At 37.0% G+C, this 16,553-nt stretch overlaps 1 protein-coding gene across 1 annotated transcript; it reads left to right on the forward strand.

The window, feature by feature from the left end:
* The first annotated feature begins 322 nt into the window (after nucleotides 1-322).
* tmem182a (transmembrane protein 182a) lies at nucleotides 323-6,326 on the forward strand. The gene is made up of 5 exons (XM_032568637.1): nucleotides 323-665; nucleotides 2,676-2,802; nucleotides 3,251-3,349; nucleotides 3,420-3,557; nucleotides 4,509-6,326. Exons 1-5 carry the CDS (start codon nucleotides 513-515, stop codon nucleotides 4,730-4,732), a joined length of 741 nt encoding a protein of 246 aa, XP_032424528.1. The 5' UTR covers nucleotides 323-512; the 3' UTR covers nucleotides 4,733-6,326.
* The last annotated feature ends 10,227 nt before the right edge of the window (nucleotides 6,327-16,553 follow it).

The raw sequence follows: 16,553 nt of genomic DNA on the forward strand, positions 1-16,553 counted from the left end.
CCACAGATTTTGCAGAAAAGTCTGGCTAGTAGTTTTAAAACTCGTCACCCCTGGGGCATCATCACTTTGTTGTCTTGTAGGAGAGAAGGGGTTGGTGTTGTTGGATTATTCTCTCCTTTGCTGCCATTTCTGTCTCACCCCACTGACATTCCCTCTCAGATTCTGGGTGTCCAGTTGCCTAGTTATTTCTGCACTAATCCCCCTCCCCGCACGCTCTCCAAATGCTCCATACATTCAGCTCCACAGCGGAGCGAAACCACCTTCAGCCTGACATCAAAAATAGCCCAGGGGCAGGGAGGGGACTGGGCTGGCTTCAGTCCCCAGCAGAGGATCCAAAAGAATCATGTGGACAACTTTATCCTCCCATAACACAGAAACAGATAGTGAGGAGGACTGAAGATCCAGTAACCCAATGATACACAACTAAATAGGCTAGCAACCCACCAAATCAGAGGATTTGAATCTCTATTAAAGAAAATCAAGAGTGTGAATCTAGCTGCCGATTCTGGAATATGAAGCTCAGCGTGGCATTGTGTTTTGCTGGGGTCTTTGGGGCTTTGGCAGCAGCATTTATCTTCCTTTCTTTTGGAACTGATTACTGGCTTTTAGGCTCACAAACCTGCGACCCAGAAGATAAGGAATCTAAAGACAGTCTGACAATTACGGTGAGTACTGATCTCTAAAAGGCTGCAGGTCAGGGAGAATATGAGAACAGCTGTATTCACTACAAGTTTGGACTAGTTAATGAAACTAGAATAAGACAAGCTGTTTTTCTCTTCATGTTGTGTTTATTACTGTATAACATTCTCCCCAGACATCAACTCATTTAGTTTCTGACATTCAACAAGATTCAAAGATCAGCTGCTCCGATTATTTTCTCAGCAGCTGGACTACGGAGTGGAGAGGGATCCCTGTAATTCGACTCTGTTTAATGTAATATGTGTGCAGCTATGCAGTGATTGAGGAAGAGCTTGTACCGTGTGCCTCTGAGATAGAAATACAAGTCCCTGTAGTCACAAAGGCATGATGGTGTATTATATATCACCGAGTAGAGCATACTTAGCTTTCCAGCTTCCAGAGGGGCTTGTACTGACACCGACACTGGACAGCAGGACCATAAAACTAGTGTGGTGCTGGGTGTGCCGGCTACACTGAGATGTATTACAAGTGTGACTCCTTATGAAGCTTTAGGTTGATGATCTGATGTACAGAGAAGTTTCTAAGTTTCAACAAGACATAAAGATTTTATGTGATAAAAGTAGTTGTGAGATGAAAAGAAACAAATGTTTTCGTATAATTGTATCACATTTTTAAAATTTTTATATTGATAAAATTTTTAAAAGGTGTGGCATGCATTTGTGTTCAGCTCTCTTTAACATCTAGTGTAATCAATTGATTTTGGAAATCAAATAAAGCATTAATCACTCAGACAGCTCCTTGGACAGAATACTATTTTATCAAAAAAATAAAGACACTGCAGAGATCTTCAGCTCAGGTTATAGGATTGGTTGAGAAGACAACTGTTAATTGAACACTGCTCAACTCCAGCCTGTGTGGAAGAAGGATGAGTAAAGCCATTGTTGAAAGAAGACACTAGAAGTCAAGCTATGTAGAGGACATAGCATGTTTGGAAAGGCAGAAGGACCAGAAATTCAGCTCGTGTGCCTATATTCATCCGCATTGTGCAACATAGTGGTGACAGCATCATGCTGTGGGAAAGATGGTTATGGTAGATGAGGAGAACTAAATAAAGGAAGATTGTTGAAGAAAACCTACTATAACTTTCTAAGGGTTTAGACGATTAAATGATTTTAATCAAAATACGTTTCAGTATCAGTGAATATCAAAGCCAAAATGTAATTTAAAAGATGTGGCATTAATTGGGAAAGCTTTTGAAAACCTGGTATGATTTAACCTTTATGCTTATTCTTTACTTTGTGTTCATATTTATTGTCAGTCCCAATAAAACTGATTAAAGGTCGTGGTTCGGGGCGTGTGAATGCATTTTAAAGATACGGAAAACAGACCTGATTTACTGCGCTTAGTAAGAATTTCTTAATAAGAAATCAAATGTCTTTTTTTTCCTTTCTAAAACATAATGAGAAAATACATCCTCCCTATTTCCATCACCATTTATCTGGTGAATGAAGAGCCTGCAATCTCAGTTGGCTCCAAAGAGGAGCAGCCAGAGGTTAATGGGCCTTGCTCAGCTCAACCTTTGACCTTCTTTAGCAGCTGCACAGACAAAGTGGCAGCAGATGCTGCAACTGTATCTCATAAGTTTGAGAAAGTGCCACACCTAGCAGGCCTCATACAGTACTTTGCCAAACACATTGAATCTTTTTACCAAAACATTGTTTTATAACTCAAAACAGTGTATTTTATTGGGATTTTATGTGACAGAGTAAAGCAAAGTAGTACTTAATTTTGAAGCAGAAATAAAATAATGCATGATTTTTAATATTTGTTGCATCAAAAATATAGTAAAAGTGTGGCATGCATTGATATTCAGCTCCCTTATCCTGATAGCTCTAAATAAAACTCAATGTGATTGCATTGTACTTTAAGACGTTTGAATATTTTTCATGAGACCCAATATTAATTATATTAATTAAAGCTGAACATACTCAGTGTGCATCTTAAGTTCCATATTTGTTTTGTGAATCTTATTTCAGCTAGCCGTTGATGTGGCGCACGACCAAAGCAGCAAAATCGTTTCATTCCATTCTGGTTTCTTCTGGAGTTGCTATTCTGGAATCCTTCCGGATGCATTTCTCAACACGACGGTGACAAAATGGTTCTGTGAGCGAGCATCATTTTATTGTTTGAACTGACATTATTTTTTTTTTTATTTCATCACAATACTCATTCATTTTCACTAAATGAAGTGAAAACATCAATAAGAGTGAAATAATCTGCTCAGACAGGAGGAGCAGAGTTTGTTTCTCTATGGGTTATTGATAGAAACGTCCCAAACTCTCATGTGACTGGATGAACGAGGCAGCACCATGTGATGTTTTTCATGTTGTCTGTCAGCTGGTTATGTGTCATCCGATTTTTTTTTAACGGTCACTATGGTGACAGTCTGCAGAAATAAAAAGGGGCCTTCTGAGAATTTATGAAATTTCACACGAGTAATGAGAAGATATAAAATCATACTGTAGGTTGCAAACTAATGAGTACAACTAAGTGCTGCTAACTTTAATTTCTGTAGCCGGTGTTAAAATATGTGCATGTCTCTTTTCTGAAGTGGACAAGTCTTTCATAAAAGCCTGCTACCCTGGCTACCTGTTCCCTTTCCCAGAGCCAGGTCCTACCAACAGTACAACAAAAGACAATACAGCTATCAGTGAGTATCATTCATGCAAATTATGATGCAGCATTTCTCTGCAGCAGGCTAATATCTCCACTTTCTCCAGTCTATGGAGGCTTCTGGAGGATCTTCATGCTCATTAGTGTGGCAGCGGTAACTTTCGGAGGGTTCCTCATCATCTGTGCGGCTCCGTTTGCGAGCCACTGTTTGTACAATGCAGGAGGCGGCCTCTTCCTGACATCTGGTGAGTTTAATCCAGGGGCGTGAGTGACTAAGCACATGTTTTTCTGAGCATTAATGTACTGAAAATACCAACCCCCCCAGAGTGAATTTCAACCTCTTTAAAAGGTACTGATGTTCATAACTCAGTAGTTCTTATGGGTTATTAAAAACCGAATAAGTCTTTTATTCATCTAAATTGTGAGTTTCTCATTTCGAGTGAGCTAACAATTGCACTAACAGAAGAGGAGATGTCTTATATTTATATTGAAAGAATCAACTGGAAAAATCTACAGTTTGCTAAATATTACAAAGAAAAAATCAAGACTAACGTGACCCAACAATCCAGAGTCAAGTTGGAGATAAACTATTAATTAATGAGGCAAACAATTCTTCTACAGCTACAAACTGTTTGGGGGAAGAGTTAAAGAACTAGTACTACTTTCTATGAATTAAAGCTGAGATGAAAATCAAGAATTTGTTTGAATCTAAGATGCAATTATGCAAGTCATCGTAATGGATTAATTCAGACATTTATGATCTACTTTAATTAAAAAAATTAAAAAAGGGGAAAGAAAAACCAACAGAAACCTAAAGTTTTGGAAACAAAGATAAGATTATTGCACCACATTCTGCACAAGATTACAGGCCTTGTGACTGAGTAGGGTTATTTTATGGATAAAAGTTAATTATGTTCTCTTCTCTTTGTGTCTACAAACACATAGCTGCCCTTTAACACCCTTTACTTCTTGAACAGGAGCCGTCACGAGGGACTGATTAGCCAATCAGAGATGGAATTTAAAGTGATTATAGCTACAAACTGACAGGGACTAAAATGTTCAAAGTGATTGGACTAACTGTGTGTAATCTGAGAAAATAAATGATTGAGCAGATGCTGAATATGACTTACAGTGAGGGAATTTCAGGGCTTGAAATCATCCCAGGCTCACTCTGTAACTCTTCTCTGCACCTGCAGGTTTTTTCATGCTTTGTGCCGTGGTGATGCATGTGGTGTGGCTTCAGGTCCTGAATGTGGTCCAAACCTTCATCAACGAACAGCGAGCTACCCAGTGTCCAAACTTCACACTGAACCTCAGCTACGGTCTGTCCTTCGTGTTTGCCCCCATTGGGATCTTCTTCTCCCTCTTGGCAGGCCTTCTGTTCCTGCTCATCGGTCGAACTGTAAAGATTCACCACTGATTGAAAAGTTTTCTCTTTTCACGCCCGTCTGATACCGTGTCATCGGGACTCTGTGGATTCGCTCTCTCCTCTGTGGTTTTAATGATCTGACAAGCTTGAACATTTTGGTGTGAGACACTTGTTTTGTTTTCTTGTGCAGTTTTGATAAATGGTAGCCTGAGAAGCAGTGCGATGAAAACATATTTATACCCCTTTTACTTTTTCCAGTTTTGTCACTTTGCAGTCTAAAATTTAAGTCCATTTTTATTGTTTTTAGATTGATCAACACATAGCAGTACATAATTGTGAAGAGGGAGAAAAAGAATAACACTTTTCCAGTATGGTGTGCATTGTACTCACCCCCATTTACTCTGTTGCCAATTAGTAAAGTCCAGTTGAGGCAGCTGTCTTGGAAAGTCACTTGATTAGAAAATATAGCCAATGTTTGAGTAACTTGAGCTCAGCCAAAATCCAGCTGTTCTGCGAAGGTCTCAGAGGTTTCTCAGAGAACAATGAACTTTGTTACGATAAAAAAGGAAAACTTTTTTTCTCAGGAGGTGTAAAGCTTGCAGAGACATTCTCCAAAAAATGAACTTCATTAAACCCCCCAAAATAAATTAGATTCTGGTGTAAATTTCATTGTCCAAGTTTCTTTAAATAGTGAGAAGGTTTTTATCTGTGGGTAGGAATATTCTTGTTCAGCGACTTTTAATTGCAACAAAAGGGAATGCTACAAAGTATTGATTTCCAGAGGGTGAATATAAAAGCATGACATTATTCCAGGATTTTTATTTTAGGAAATGTTGAAAATCTTGTAACATTATGATCATCACTGCTATCTAATGCATTTTGCTGGTCGATCATATAAAATCCCAACATTTTTGTCAGATTTGTGCATTAGGGGTTGTAAATACATTTTCTCAAGGTTCTGTAGTTTTTAGGTCACTTTGTAAAATTTGTGTTTTTTATTTTATTTTGTTGAACAATGCTTATTTTTATTTTATTTTTGCTTTAGCACAAGAAGTTGAAGGAGTACATTTCTATACAAATTCTAATTTTTCCGCACCATGAGTCCAAACACCGGGTACAGGATTGTCCCTGCGGTACATTTTTCAACTGTACATTCACAATAGTGGAAGCAGCAATATCTATATTAGTTTTAGTTAAAGAATGAATTTGTGTGATTTCTCCACAGCAGAGTGGCTTATGCATGATGCTAAGTATTAGGTCGCAGTTATAGGTATAAAGGCTTCAGTTTCATTGGTGCAATGTTGGAGCTTTATACACAGACCTATAAGTAGACTTTTTAAATAGGATTATTGCTGTTTTAGTCAACGTTTTTGCAATAAGAATGCTTTCATGTTATGCAATATAGCAAAGTATTTTCAGCCTATCACACTCACCGTTTCATCCTTTTCTAAGAGATATCAGATTGATAATGAAGATAAAATTGTATCCTGGTGACTTCATTCTGATGTGATGATGTTACTTACTGATCAAGTCGGTTCATGTCTGAAGCAACAGTTTTATGTTGGTGGTTTCACTCTATTTGCTGTAAATGATTTTATCACAACTGCAAAAAAATATTAAACTGTTTGTGCTCTTTGACTGTGAAGTAGTTGATTTTATTTGTCCTGTTCAGTCTTAAAATGACATTTTTCTCCAAAATAATAGAAATATTTTTCACATGACAAAAAAATTAATAAATTACGAAAACTTACTACTAGGCAGATGGGGACTCCATCATGTGAAGGACTTTGCAGTGCAACTACAAAGTGTTATTTTTACTTAAATTTGCAGAGTCCTGCATATTTGTGCTTGTTCCAAGTTCTTTTTCAGTCTGTGTGGTGGACAAGTGTCGATTATCAAAGTTGTTGCATGAACCATTCAACAACTCTTTCATTTAATCACAGCTAAAGCTGATGGCTCAAAATAACTTGGCAAAGTTTTAATTTATATAAGTACTTCCAAAAAGGAATAATTAACCTTTACTGACTCTCAAACACTTTGTCATCAGAAAATAACTTTTTATTTTACTATGTTTACTATAACATGTTTAGAAGCAAATACCAGGTGATGCACTTTGTATGAATTTAAATCAGTATTCCTGTTTGTAAATGCTGTGTGCATAAACTGCAAAAAATTCCTGTGCAGTTTTGTCAAATTTTATTTCTAACAAGATGCACAATTATTTCTTCTTTTTAAAATTTATTTTAAAGCTTAAAAATCTCAGAAAAAAATACTTATGAGTTAAAATTTTTATATCAGTTGATATTAAAGCAGAGTAATTATTTCCTGTTTTGTGTGTTAATAATATGAGAACATTTCTCCATTTGCTAAATGTCAAAATATCAAGGAAAACATTTTTTTCCATAACGTTTTGTATTACTTTTATTCAAATATGTAAAGATTACTTTCACAAATATTACCTTTGAACAAAATGAGAGCCCAAATTGTGATTATATAAAAAGATGGTTGGAGGCACAGCTGTGAATGTATTTCAAGGCAACACCTCAAACTCTGCTAATTTCCAAATAGAAGCAAAAGTTCTTGTAAAGATGCTGGTAAAAGAGTCAATATCTGACTGAAAGGGGTCTGAAAGGCCACCCAGCGAGGAAGAAGCCATTACTCCAAAAGTGACTCATGAAAATAAAAGAATTGAAAATCTACTCAGAGATAAAGACCCAAAGGAGGAACCTTTTATTCTCCATCCCAACTGTGAAGTGTAGGCATGGCAGTATCATACTGTGGGGTGTTTTGTTGTGCCTCTCAAAATAGATGGCATATTAAGAAAACAACATCTCAATAAATTAACTAGGAAGTCAAAATTTGGGTGTGAATAGTTCTTCCGAAGCAGAGAATGACACAAAACATACCATCATTATATTGTAAGTAATATAATATATAAAACGGCCCTCTGTTGACAGTTGTAGGAGCTTAAACCAAAGACTTTGACCATTTTTAAGAAATACATTTAAAAAACAGCAAATAACTGCAGCTTCAAAGTTTCCAAGCTCTTCAACGGAGTAAATTTAACGAATAACCACACTCCCGAAGTTTTTACTTTGAGTCTTTTCAGCTTGTAATTATTTGAAGTCCTTAAAGTAGATCAACATAAACTGTACATAACAAAATAAGACCAAAGACCTGAAAAATTGTAAACAAGTGAAGGGACGCACCACCAGATGGCAGTGTTTTCCTGAAAGAGTCTCCTTTCCAGTCTGCACATCCTGAAAGGCAGAAATCCCATTTTGCTTATCTGGGGTCTGTGTGGAGAGTACGAGGCGTTATGCATTTAATCACAACTTCAGAGCTTGGATCTGTAGATGAAAGAATTCACACCTTGACTTGACAGACGGATGGTAATTTCACTCATGAATGGAGCATTTGATCAGGATCTGAATGTACTCCTGTGTTGATTCTCGTGCGTCTGCATCAACTCTGTGCCTTTCAAGATTCATAATGTACTTATCACACACGGGGAAAAGCATCTGCAGTTTGCCTCAGAATGCAGGAGGGAGTGACACAATGTGAGGCGCTGATTATTTTTGTGAGACTGACTTTGCCCCGCACAAAAGACTCTAATGAAGGAAGTTCCCACTTCTGCATTTCTGAGATTTTTTTTTTTTTTTTTTAAATTACTGCCTCCACATCGTGCAGCATCATCTTCGGCTGAGCCATGTGAGAATCCGCACTGTGGTGAACCTCTGCAGGTCAGGTGGGCAAATGCTAATAAATTGTAAGATATGATCTCAGCATTTGTCCTGGGCCGAGGCGGGGAGCCGTCCTTTCGGCCAAGTTTCCCCTAGCAAAGAGATTTCTTATCTACTAGACTTCCTGATTTAAATGAAATCCTAATTTGATTTACAAAAAGTTTAATAATTTCTTCAAGCATATCCGAGTAATACAGTGTGATTAGGAAGGGTGAGGGGGGAGGGAGTAAAAGGTTGAGGCATAATGCATGTGCTGAGCAGCCAAGGTCCTGGAGAAGTGGGGCCCTGCAGTCGGTAATGTCATCAGAGTGGGAGTCCCAGCTGAATTCAGCACTGTTCTGCATGATTGCCCATGATAATTGTGTGTTGATAGGGAGCGCCGGAGATGGAGTATAATTTCCACCGAGAGATTCCTAAACAAATACCTGTGCTCAGCAGAGGGATGGAGTGCAGCAGGAGGTGAGGAGAAGAATAGCGGATGAGGGGAGATAGAGGATGAGAGGGTAGCACTTGCAGAGAAGGGAGATGAGGAGCAGGAAGAGGAGGAGGAGGAAGGACAAACGGAAGTAGTTGCACTGCAAAGTCCTTCACATGACAAAAATTAGAATAGGAGAAGCTGGAGGATAATAAGAATCATGAGTAGAATCAATTTATTAGAGGAACTCATGAACCATGTAGAACGATGTGCACATTTCTGTAAAATATAGAGTATAACTAAGATTTAATGGGAGTTTGAGAATTATAAAAGTGAGCTTTTTCTTTTTAGCAAGATCAGCGACTGAGTTTAGTCTGATTGAATTCAATTAAATTCAGTTCATTTCAATTCAATCACACATTTATTCCAATTGTTATCAGGGATGCTCAACACCTTAAATCTGATAATTCCATCAATATTACATTTATTTTAACCTATTAATTTCTCTATTTGTACAGGGAGTTCTTGGCATGAACAGGCATCGTTCATTTGCAATTTTCCTTCTTAGATGAGCTTTTTATTTGCAACCAAATTTACTTGAAAGGAATTTATTTCAGTCTTTATACATAAAAAGTGAAAATCATTTGTAGATAGATTTATTGCTCAGAGTGTAACAAATATCTATTTTTTTATGGCTATTATGGCTTGCAGTTATCAAAAAACCCAAATTTAATACAGAAATGTGCACCTACTGAAAAATATACTGTATATTCTGTACATTAAATGTGCTCAGCACTTGGTTCACCTGGGTTCAGGTGAGGCTGTGTTGTTGGTCCGTCAGCCTCAATGGTACTGTGGTATGCACACATCCTTTACAAATTATTAAATGAAACCATCGTCTCCATGAATCTTGTCAGCGGAAGGAAGCATGAAGTAGATAATATGACTCCCATAATCATCACTGACTACAGAAATCTTAAACTGGACGTCAGGCAGCTTCAACTCTCTCTCTCTCTCCACTTCTCATCCAGAATCTAAATGTAAATAAAATCCAAAATGTACTCTTGTTTATAAGGAACACATCATGAGGAATAATACATCTGTGGTCCATGTCCTGCACATGTGACCTTTGAAACTCTGACATCAGCTGCAGTCATCCCCCAAAACGTTTGAATGGACTTTTCTTCTGTTTTTTTCTACCATTTCTTTTCCTTTCACTTAACTTTCACTTAACTTTCCAATATTGTGCTTGGATCACTCTAAACAGCCTCTTGTGACTTATTCTGCTTGTAAAGAGTATCAGTGACTGTCTGCTGTCTGAAACTGTCAGTTCAGCAGTCTTCCCCATCATTATGTAGACCATAAAATAAATATTACGACTATTTTTATTAGTCTTATGTGCTATTAAATTTTCTGAGAAACAAGAAAGTGGGATTTCAGAAGCTGTAAGCCATAATTGTCAACATCAAGTGAAATAAATGCTTGGACTTTATCACTGTGTGTAAAGAGTGTGCATACTGTACCTTTCTTAATTAAATTAAAATTTATTGTGATGCATTTATTATGACACACCTGCACAGGACAGTTTAAAATTGTGAAAAATGCTTAATAAAATCAGGCAAAATTAGTAAAATGAATATACAATAACATCTTGTAAAGACAACTAAAGGGTGCAGTTTATAACCGGCCTTCCTGAAGTTTCTACTCTGGATTTAACCTAGGGGTCAGAGTTCAATTTAAGTTCTTTTTTACTTAATTTGACATATTTGTTCCTTAATCAGAAAAAATGTGTTACTCCGAGAAAGGTTTTATCTCACTGTACCTCACAATTTTAGATAAATGCTCCATGAGTAACAAAACACCGAACACCAGAGAAATCTGATTATAAAACTGTTTAAAAATACATTTTGTGATTAAAGATCTAAATAAAATTTGATTTTAAATAAGTGGCCAAACTACTTTAAATTATATGAAAATTAAAAATCGGATCCAAGTAACTATATAATAAAATACATGTGACAAAAAAAAGAGGTAACTTAAAAAGCTAAGTCAAAATATGTTAAAACTAACATCACAATTAAAAATAACTCATACATGCAAATAAGAACTTCCATAGGGAGATGCTAACCAATGCAATGTGTATCTATATATGTTTTTTAATGTTCTGACAACCTTGATAATTCATCAAATTTCATTAACAAGTCTCAAAAGTTAGCAGATCAACATACATCTGTTGACTGCGAGACTTTTACAGTTATTTCTGAGTTTTTATTGCACAGGATTATATATTGTTTTAACACATTGCTAAAGAAAATAGAATACCATATATCTGTTTAATAAAACAGGTCTGTAGGAAAAGGATGAATCAAGAAAACAAAACCGAAAACTCTCATACGATTAAACTTATTGCATCTGAAAGAATCAGTTTCAATTAGGAAGTGGTTCTGAGTCTGAGCCGGAGTATTAACAGTATGCTAGATAATCAACCTGGAAACTCTATTTTAAATATGTGTTTTTATTCATAATACCTTTTGAATTTTTATTTTATTTAAACCATGACTGACCAAATATATGTAGCCATTTGAGAAGTAGTAATAGTCACTGTTCTTGACTGATGTGGTCAAGGCAAGATAAGCTCAGCTCTCAGTCGTTCCTGTTTAACCTTGGAGGAGTTTTGAGCTAATTGGAAAACAGTCTCTGCCTGAGTGCACACACCTTATGGCATGTTGTGTAGTTATCATAGCTTATCTCGCGACTGTATCATAATCCCCCGCGACACGCAAAGTCGGATTTCATTTAAATCTGATTGCTTTCAACTCTCCGAAAAAGCAAAAAGTATTTGAATTGCATGAACAATATGGCAAGTCATATTACACGCTGCTTTCCTCTTTAGAGGTAGTTTTACATAATTTCCCATTCGTTTGAAATAATGAATAGACAATGGGCTGCATAATTGTGAGAATTTACAATTCAGAGGACTATGTCGTATAATCATCATGCATAATTCAGAGAGCTGAGTGCATAGGTCATTGGTGGCAGTGGCACGGGAAGTAACTCGGGTCGTCCAACACAGAAAGGTAAAAATCCATACGTTTATCTGGATGCAGCAGCAGCAAAAAAAAAAAAAAAAAAAAAAAAAAGATTTGGACAAAAGTTCATAGAAGCACATCATCCCGTTTCTCTAACGCAGCTCTCATTTTCAGCTGAGAGACTCTTTCAATGGAGTCTGCAAGTTGAGAAAAAGCTCACTGATGTGTAAAGAAGCGCCGGCAGCCTAAAAGCGGTTATTACATTGTTGGCCAGTGAAAGCTACACCTGTATTGAGTGGATCCTCTCTGGCCCTCCAACATCCTGTGGCCTCACACCTCGGCTCCTGCATATAAATGACATTCCAGAGAGCGTATGGACGGCTCTTGTTCGTACACAAGGTCTCTTGTTTCAAAGGCATGCTAATGTCTGTCGCTCCTCTCAGCGGCTCTCTCTCTGTGTTTTAAACTGCCAGAGCAACCGTGAAGGGGATGATTGGGACTCCACCGCCACCTTTTACCTCCTGAATATTCACACGTCTCTAACGCCGCATATGGATCCACAAGTCCTAAACAAAACGAAAACTTTAAAAATCTGTCACAGTCTGAGAAATGATTCCAGATTTTTAAGAGAAGACATCGCTTAGCGTAAATGTAGGAGATCAAGTGGAGCACTGTGGAGAACCGTGCTGCACAAAAAGCCTCTAGTTCTCTCCCCTTTTCCAACTTTCTTTGGGATTCTTGTGTTTTAGCTTTTAGAAGTTCAGTTCTGCATTTGGGTTTTGCTCGCTCCCCCCCGAGCCATTAATTAATGCTTCAGTACAAACAGCCAACGGATTTGGTCATGAATATTCAAAGACGGCTCTCTTGCATATAATTTCTCATGCAGTGTTCTAACACTGAGCGTTGGTGAGCTGCAGAGCCACAAAGGAGTAGGCTCCATGTACCATGTGTATCTGTTTCAGTGTGAACAATAAACCTGCAATCTACACTCATGGGTTTTTTCTCTTTCCGTGAAGTGAGACCTAACACAATGAAATGTGACATTCTTCTGCTGGTTTTAATTTTACATTTATGATTACGCTAACTTTGTCTTTGATTTCTTGTGTAACTCTTTAGGCGCTGGACATAACCGCGCCTTAGACAATCAGTTGATTTAAGCATAATCCACCTTTTTCAAGCATTGATCTCATCATGCAAGTTGAGCTTATTTCAATTTTGCCTTGTATTCATTTTCAAGTGGTTCCTTTATGGTTTTGTCTCAAGTTTTAGGTGCTCTTAAACAATTGGACCCCTTCAGAGCTCCGTTTGTTCCGCTCAAAATTTCTTTCATGCAGTAGAAATGATTCTTTAAAGACATCGCATCTTATTCCTTGAAAAGTCATTTTATCCTACAACTATCTTTTTTATATGAGGATGTCATGTCGATTCCATCAGTAGAAAAGATCTCCTTAGAAGTTAAAAGTTGTTTTGCCAAGTTATCACTGAAATGCACTTTTATGGGGGGAAGAACATTCAGCCATAAAATCCAGCTGACTGATGTGGCAGAAGATGTTATTTGATTCACAAGAAAGGATTCGTTGCTAAATTAAAGGACTATTTCTAAGTAGTCTAGACTGCATTGATCATGTGTAGTTGAAAAAACATTTGTAAAGAAGTTACAGATCATCCTGGACTATTTTATTCTACAAATTTGTTGGCTCGGTTCACAGTGGCTTGTGGATCAGTGGAAGAGCAGATTCACCGTGTACAGATGTCAGAGCCCTCAACATGCAGCCAGGTTTGGTTTCTGACCCTGGGTCATTTACTGAACGTCTGCCCTTCTTCCTGTCAAGCTGCTAATAAATACAGGAAAGTAGCACCGCAAAATCTAACAAAACACAGTTTAATTTTTTATGTTTTTGGCAGCAGTGCCTTTAATTGCTACAACTGCAAATGTTGCTTTCCAGCTTATTATTCTCAGTCTTGTCTTTGTCTTGTAGAGCTTCCCTCTTTAAACATTATTATTAAAATTATTATCAGTATTGTTGTTTTTGTTGTGTTTCCACTTGTTTACTCATTTATTTACTCATTGTGAACTAAGACACTTTAGTCATAATTGTTTACAAAGGAAAAACCAAGATTTCATGTTGCTCTGTCAGCATCTACAAATATATTTGTTCTACCCCAGAAAAAAGACAAACCAAAAAGTATTTTTAATCATTACAGTCCAAGGAATATATCTATTATGTGTCCTATGGCTCTCCTTAAAACTGAACTAAAATATTTATTAACTAGCTTTTAACAAATGTGGCAAAACTATGTCTTTAGCTTTTTGCTTCATATTTTGCTAAACATGATGGGTCTGCTGCTTCAGCTAGGGCTCAACAGTCAGTTTTAACAACATACATGTTTATTAATGACATTTGTTCAAGGGGGGGCAGAGGGGGCATCTGTCATATCTGTTAGTGTTAAACCTGTCAGTGTGCGTAAAAGCATTCAAAAAATGAGCAGGCACAAGCTCTATTTACCATAATTAATAGAAACTAAATATACAATTCTAATGTTGCTATTCAAATGATTCCTACACTCTTTGTTTGCCTCTTCATGTGTATTCATAAGCAGCGCCTCGTACGCAAACTCATTTTGTCGCAGTAACGCTCATGAAAATGATGTATTGAAATCGCGGCGGCGCTAACACGGGCCTGTTATTAACACTTGAACTACATCTGAGCAGAAGTCGCTTTGATTGGAACAGGGGCGACGTTCTTCCAGGAGCAAGGCAACGATGGACTTCCTCTGGGCTCAGGTTTCCGTTGAACAAGGTGAACGGCAAATATTAATGTTGCAGAAAGTTACAAACTAACTGATTAAGAATCTTAAATTTTATTTAAAAAGTTTGATTCAGGCAAACCTTCAAATTAGAAGTTAAAACACATGCAGGAAAACAACAACAACAACGACGACAAAAAAAGATATGCATCTTGCAATGCAAAGGAACATGAAACACATTGCAGAGAAATATAGGAAAATTTACCTTCAGATTTCCTTTGCTATCCCACAGGAGCAAAATCCACATTACGGCTGCGGCTTGAAATGAATGTAAAGAAAACTAATCCCACCATCCTTTGACTTCTCTGCTGCTCCAGAAAAAGCTCCACACATGTCCTCGTCCTGTGGCTGCTGCTGATCTTTTATACCAGTTTCAACGTGCAAAATTATACCTTTGACCCCAAGTGAGACTGACATTTCTTGAAAGTAAAATCCTGTATGGAAAACACGCGGCTTTTGTTTGCAATGGTAAAAGTAGACTTTGTATTAATGGAAGTATAATGATATCCGTGGCCGGGACGGTGCGGAGACGAGAAAGCAGTGAATAATGTATCTCTATGCACATAATGAATATGTTCATATATTCATTTATTAATTTATACATTTGGATTGGCATTTAGCTTTCTTTTATTCCAAACATTATTTAAAACTAAGCTCATTTTTAATTTGTCATTAAAGTTAATCTTTGCAACATTAAATCACTTGTTTAATTGTGATCTTTTGTTACATCCTACAGTAGGAAGACAGACAAAATCCCATCCTGCTCAGTTTACTCCAATATTGCAGAGCCAAATTCACCCACTTGTTTTTACACACCTCAAATGTTTCTTTTATTTATATGTGAAGATGAGCTGAGAGAAAAAAGCCGGATAAACACGGCACAAAGTTCTGCAGAGTTTTCCAAAGTTTTAGAGCGAGAAGGTTGCTGCCGGTCTTGAGGCAGCTGAAGTCACATGCCAGAGGGACCAGATGAGGGCTGAAAATGTTACCGTTGATAAATAAACATTATTTAAAAGATCTGTCAGCTCCTGTTAGAAGCAGGCTGTGGTTCATTTGTTTCGCTGCTCTCAGGGTATAAAGAATATTAAATCGCTCTCCTGAATGACATGAATAATCACAAATAGCCTTTTACTGAATGCCACAGGCACACACACACACACCCCCGCGTACAGGCCCACACACACGACTAGGACACTTTTGTTTAAGATTTGCATGCTGATGATTTGAATTTGTTTGCATTAGCAGAACAATGTGAAGTTTAAATGTTGCTTTATTTTGTGTATGACTTATTTCAAAATAAAACGTCTAAAACTGATCAGTAAAATTAAATACAATTTAGCTTAACTCAGTTGTTTGATTTACTAATTAATAAGAAAACTTACCAAAAGTGTTTAAGTACCAACTGTCTCCAAATGTCACCTACCAAGTGGCAAAAGAAAATATAAAGTCTACATTTAAACAGTTGCAGTGTAGTGTGATCTGTAGAGACACGTTAAGTGAAACTTAATTTGAATTATTTCTGAAATGATTCAGTTTAAATAAGCCAGGTGTTTTTGAATTTCATTAACAAAATTTTTCTGTATTTTCTTAAAACTTACTCTTCAAAGACATTCAGTTTTTATAATTAAACATTTAATTGTGTAGGAGCCAGTGTATGTATTGAGAAACTAGACTGATTAATGTTACATTTTATTTTTCTTGGAGTGTATTCTCTGGTACTGGAAAAAGAAGATGTGCTATTGATACACTGGGACAACTTGGCTCACTGTTGAGATCAGGGTTGCTTTTGCAGATCTATCAGTGGTAATAAAGAGAATATTAATCCCTGCAACTAAAACAAAAATAATTGAAAAATATACAAAAACTCAGATACATTT

Source organism: Xiphophorus hellerii, chromosome 7 (assembly GCF_003331165.1).
Source record: "Xiphophorus hellerii strain 12219 chromosome 7, Xiphophorus_hellerii-4.1, whole genome shotgun sequence".
Taxonomy (NCBI): domain Eukaryota; kingdom Metazoa; phylum Chordata; class Actinopteri; order Cyprinodontiformes; family Poeciliidae; genus Xiphophorus; species Xiphophorus hellerii.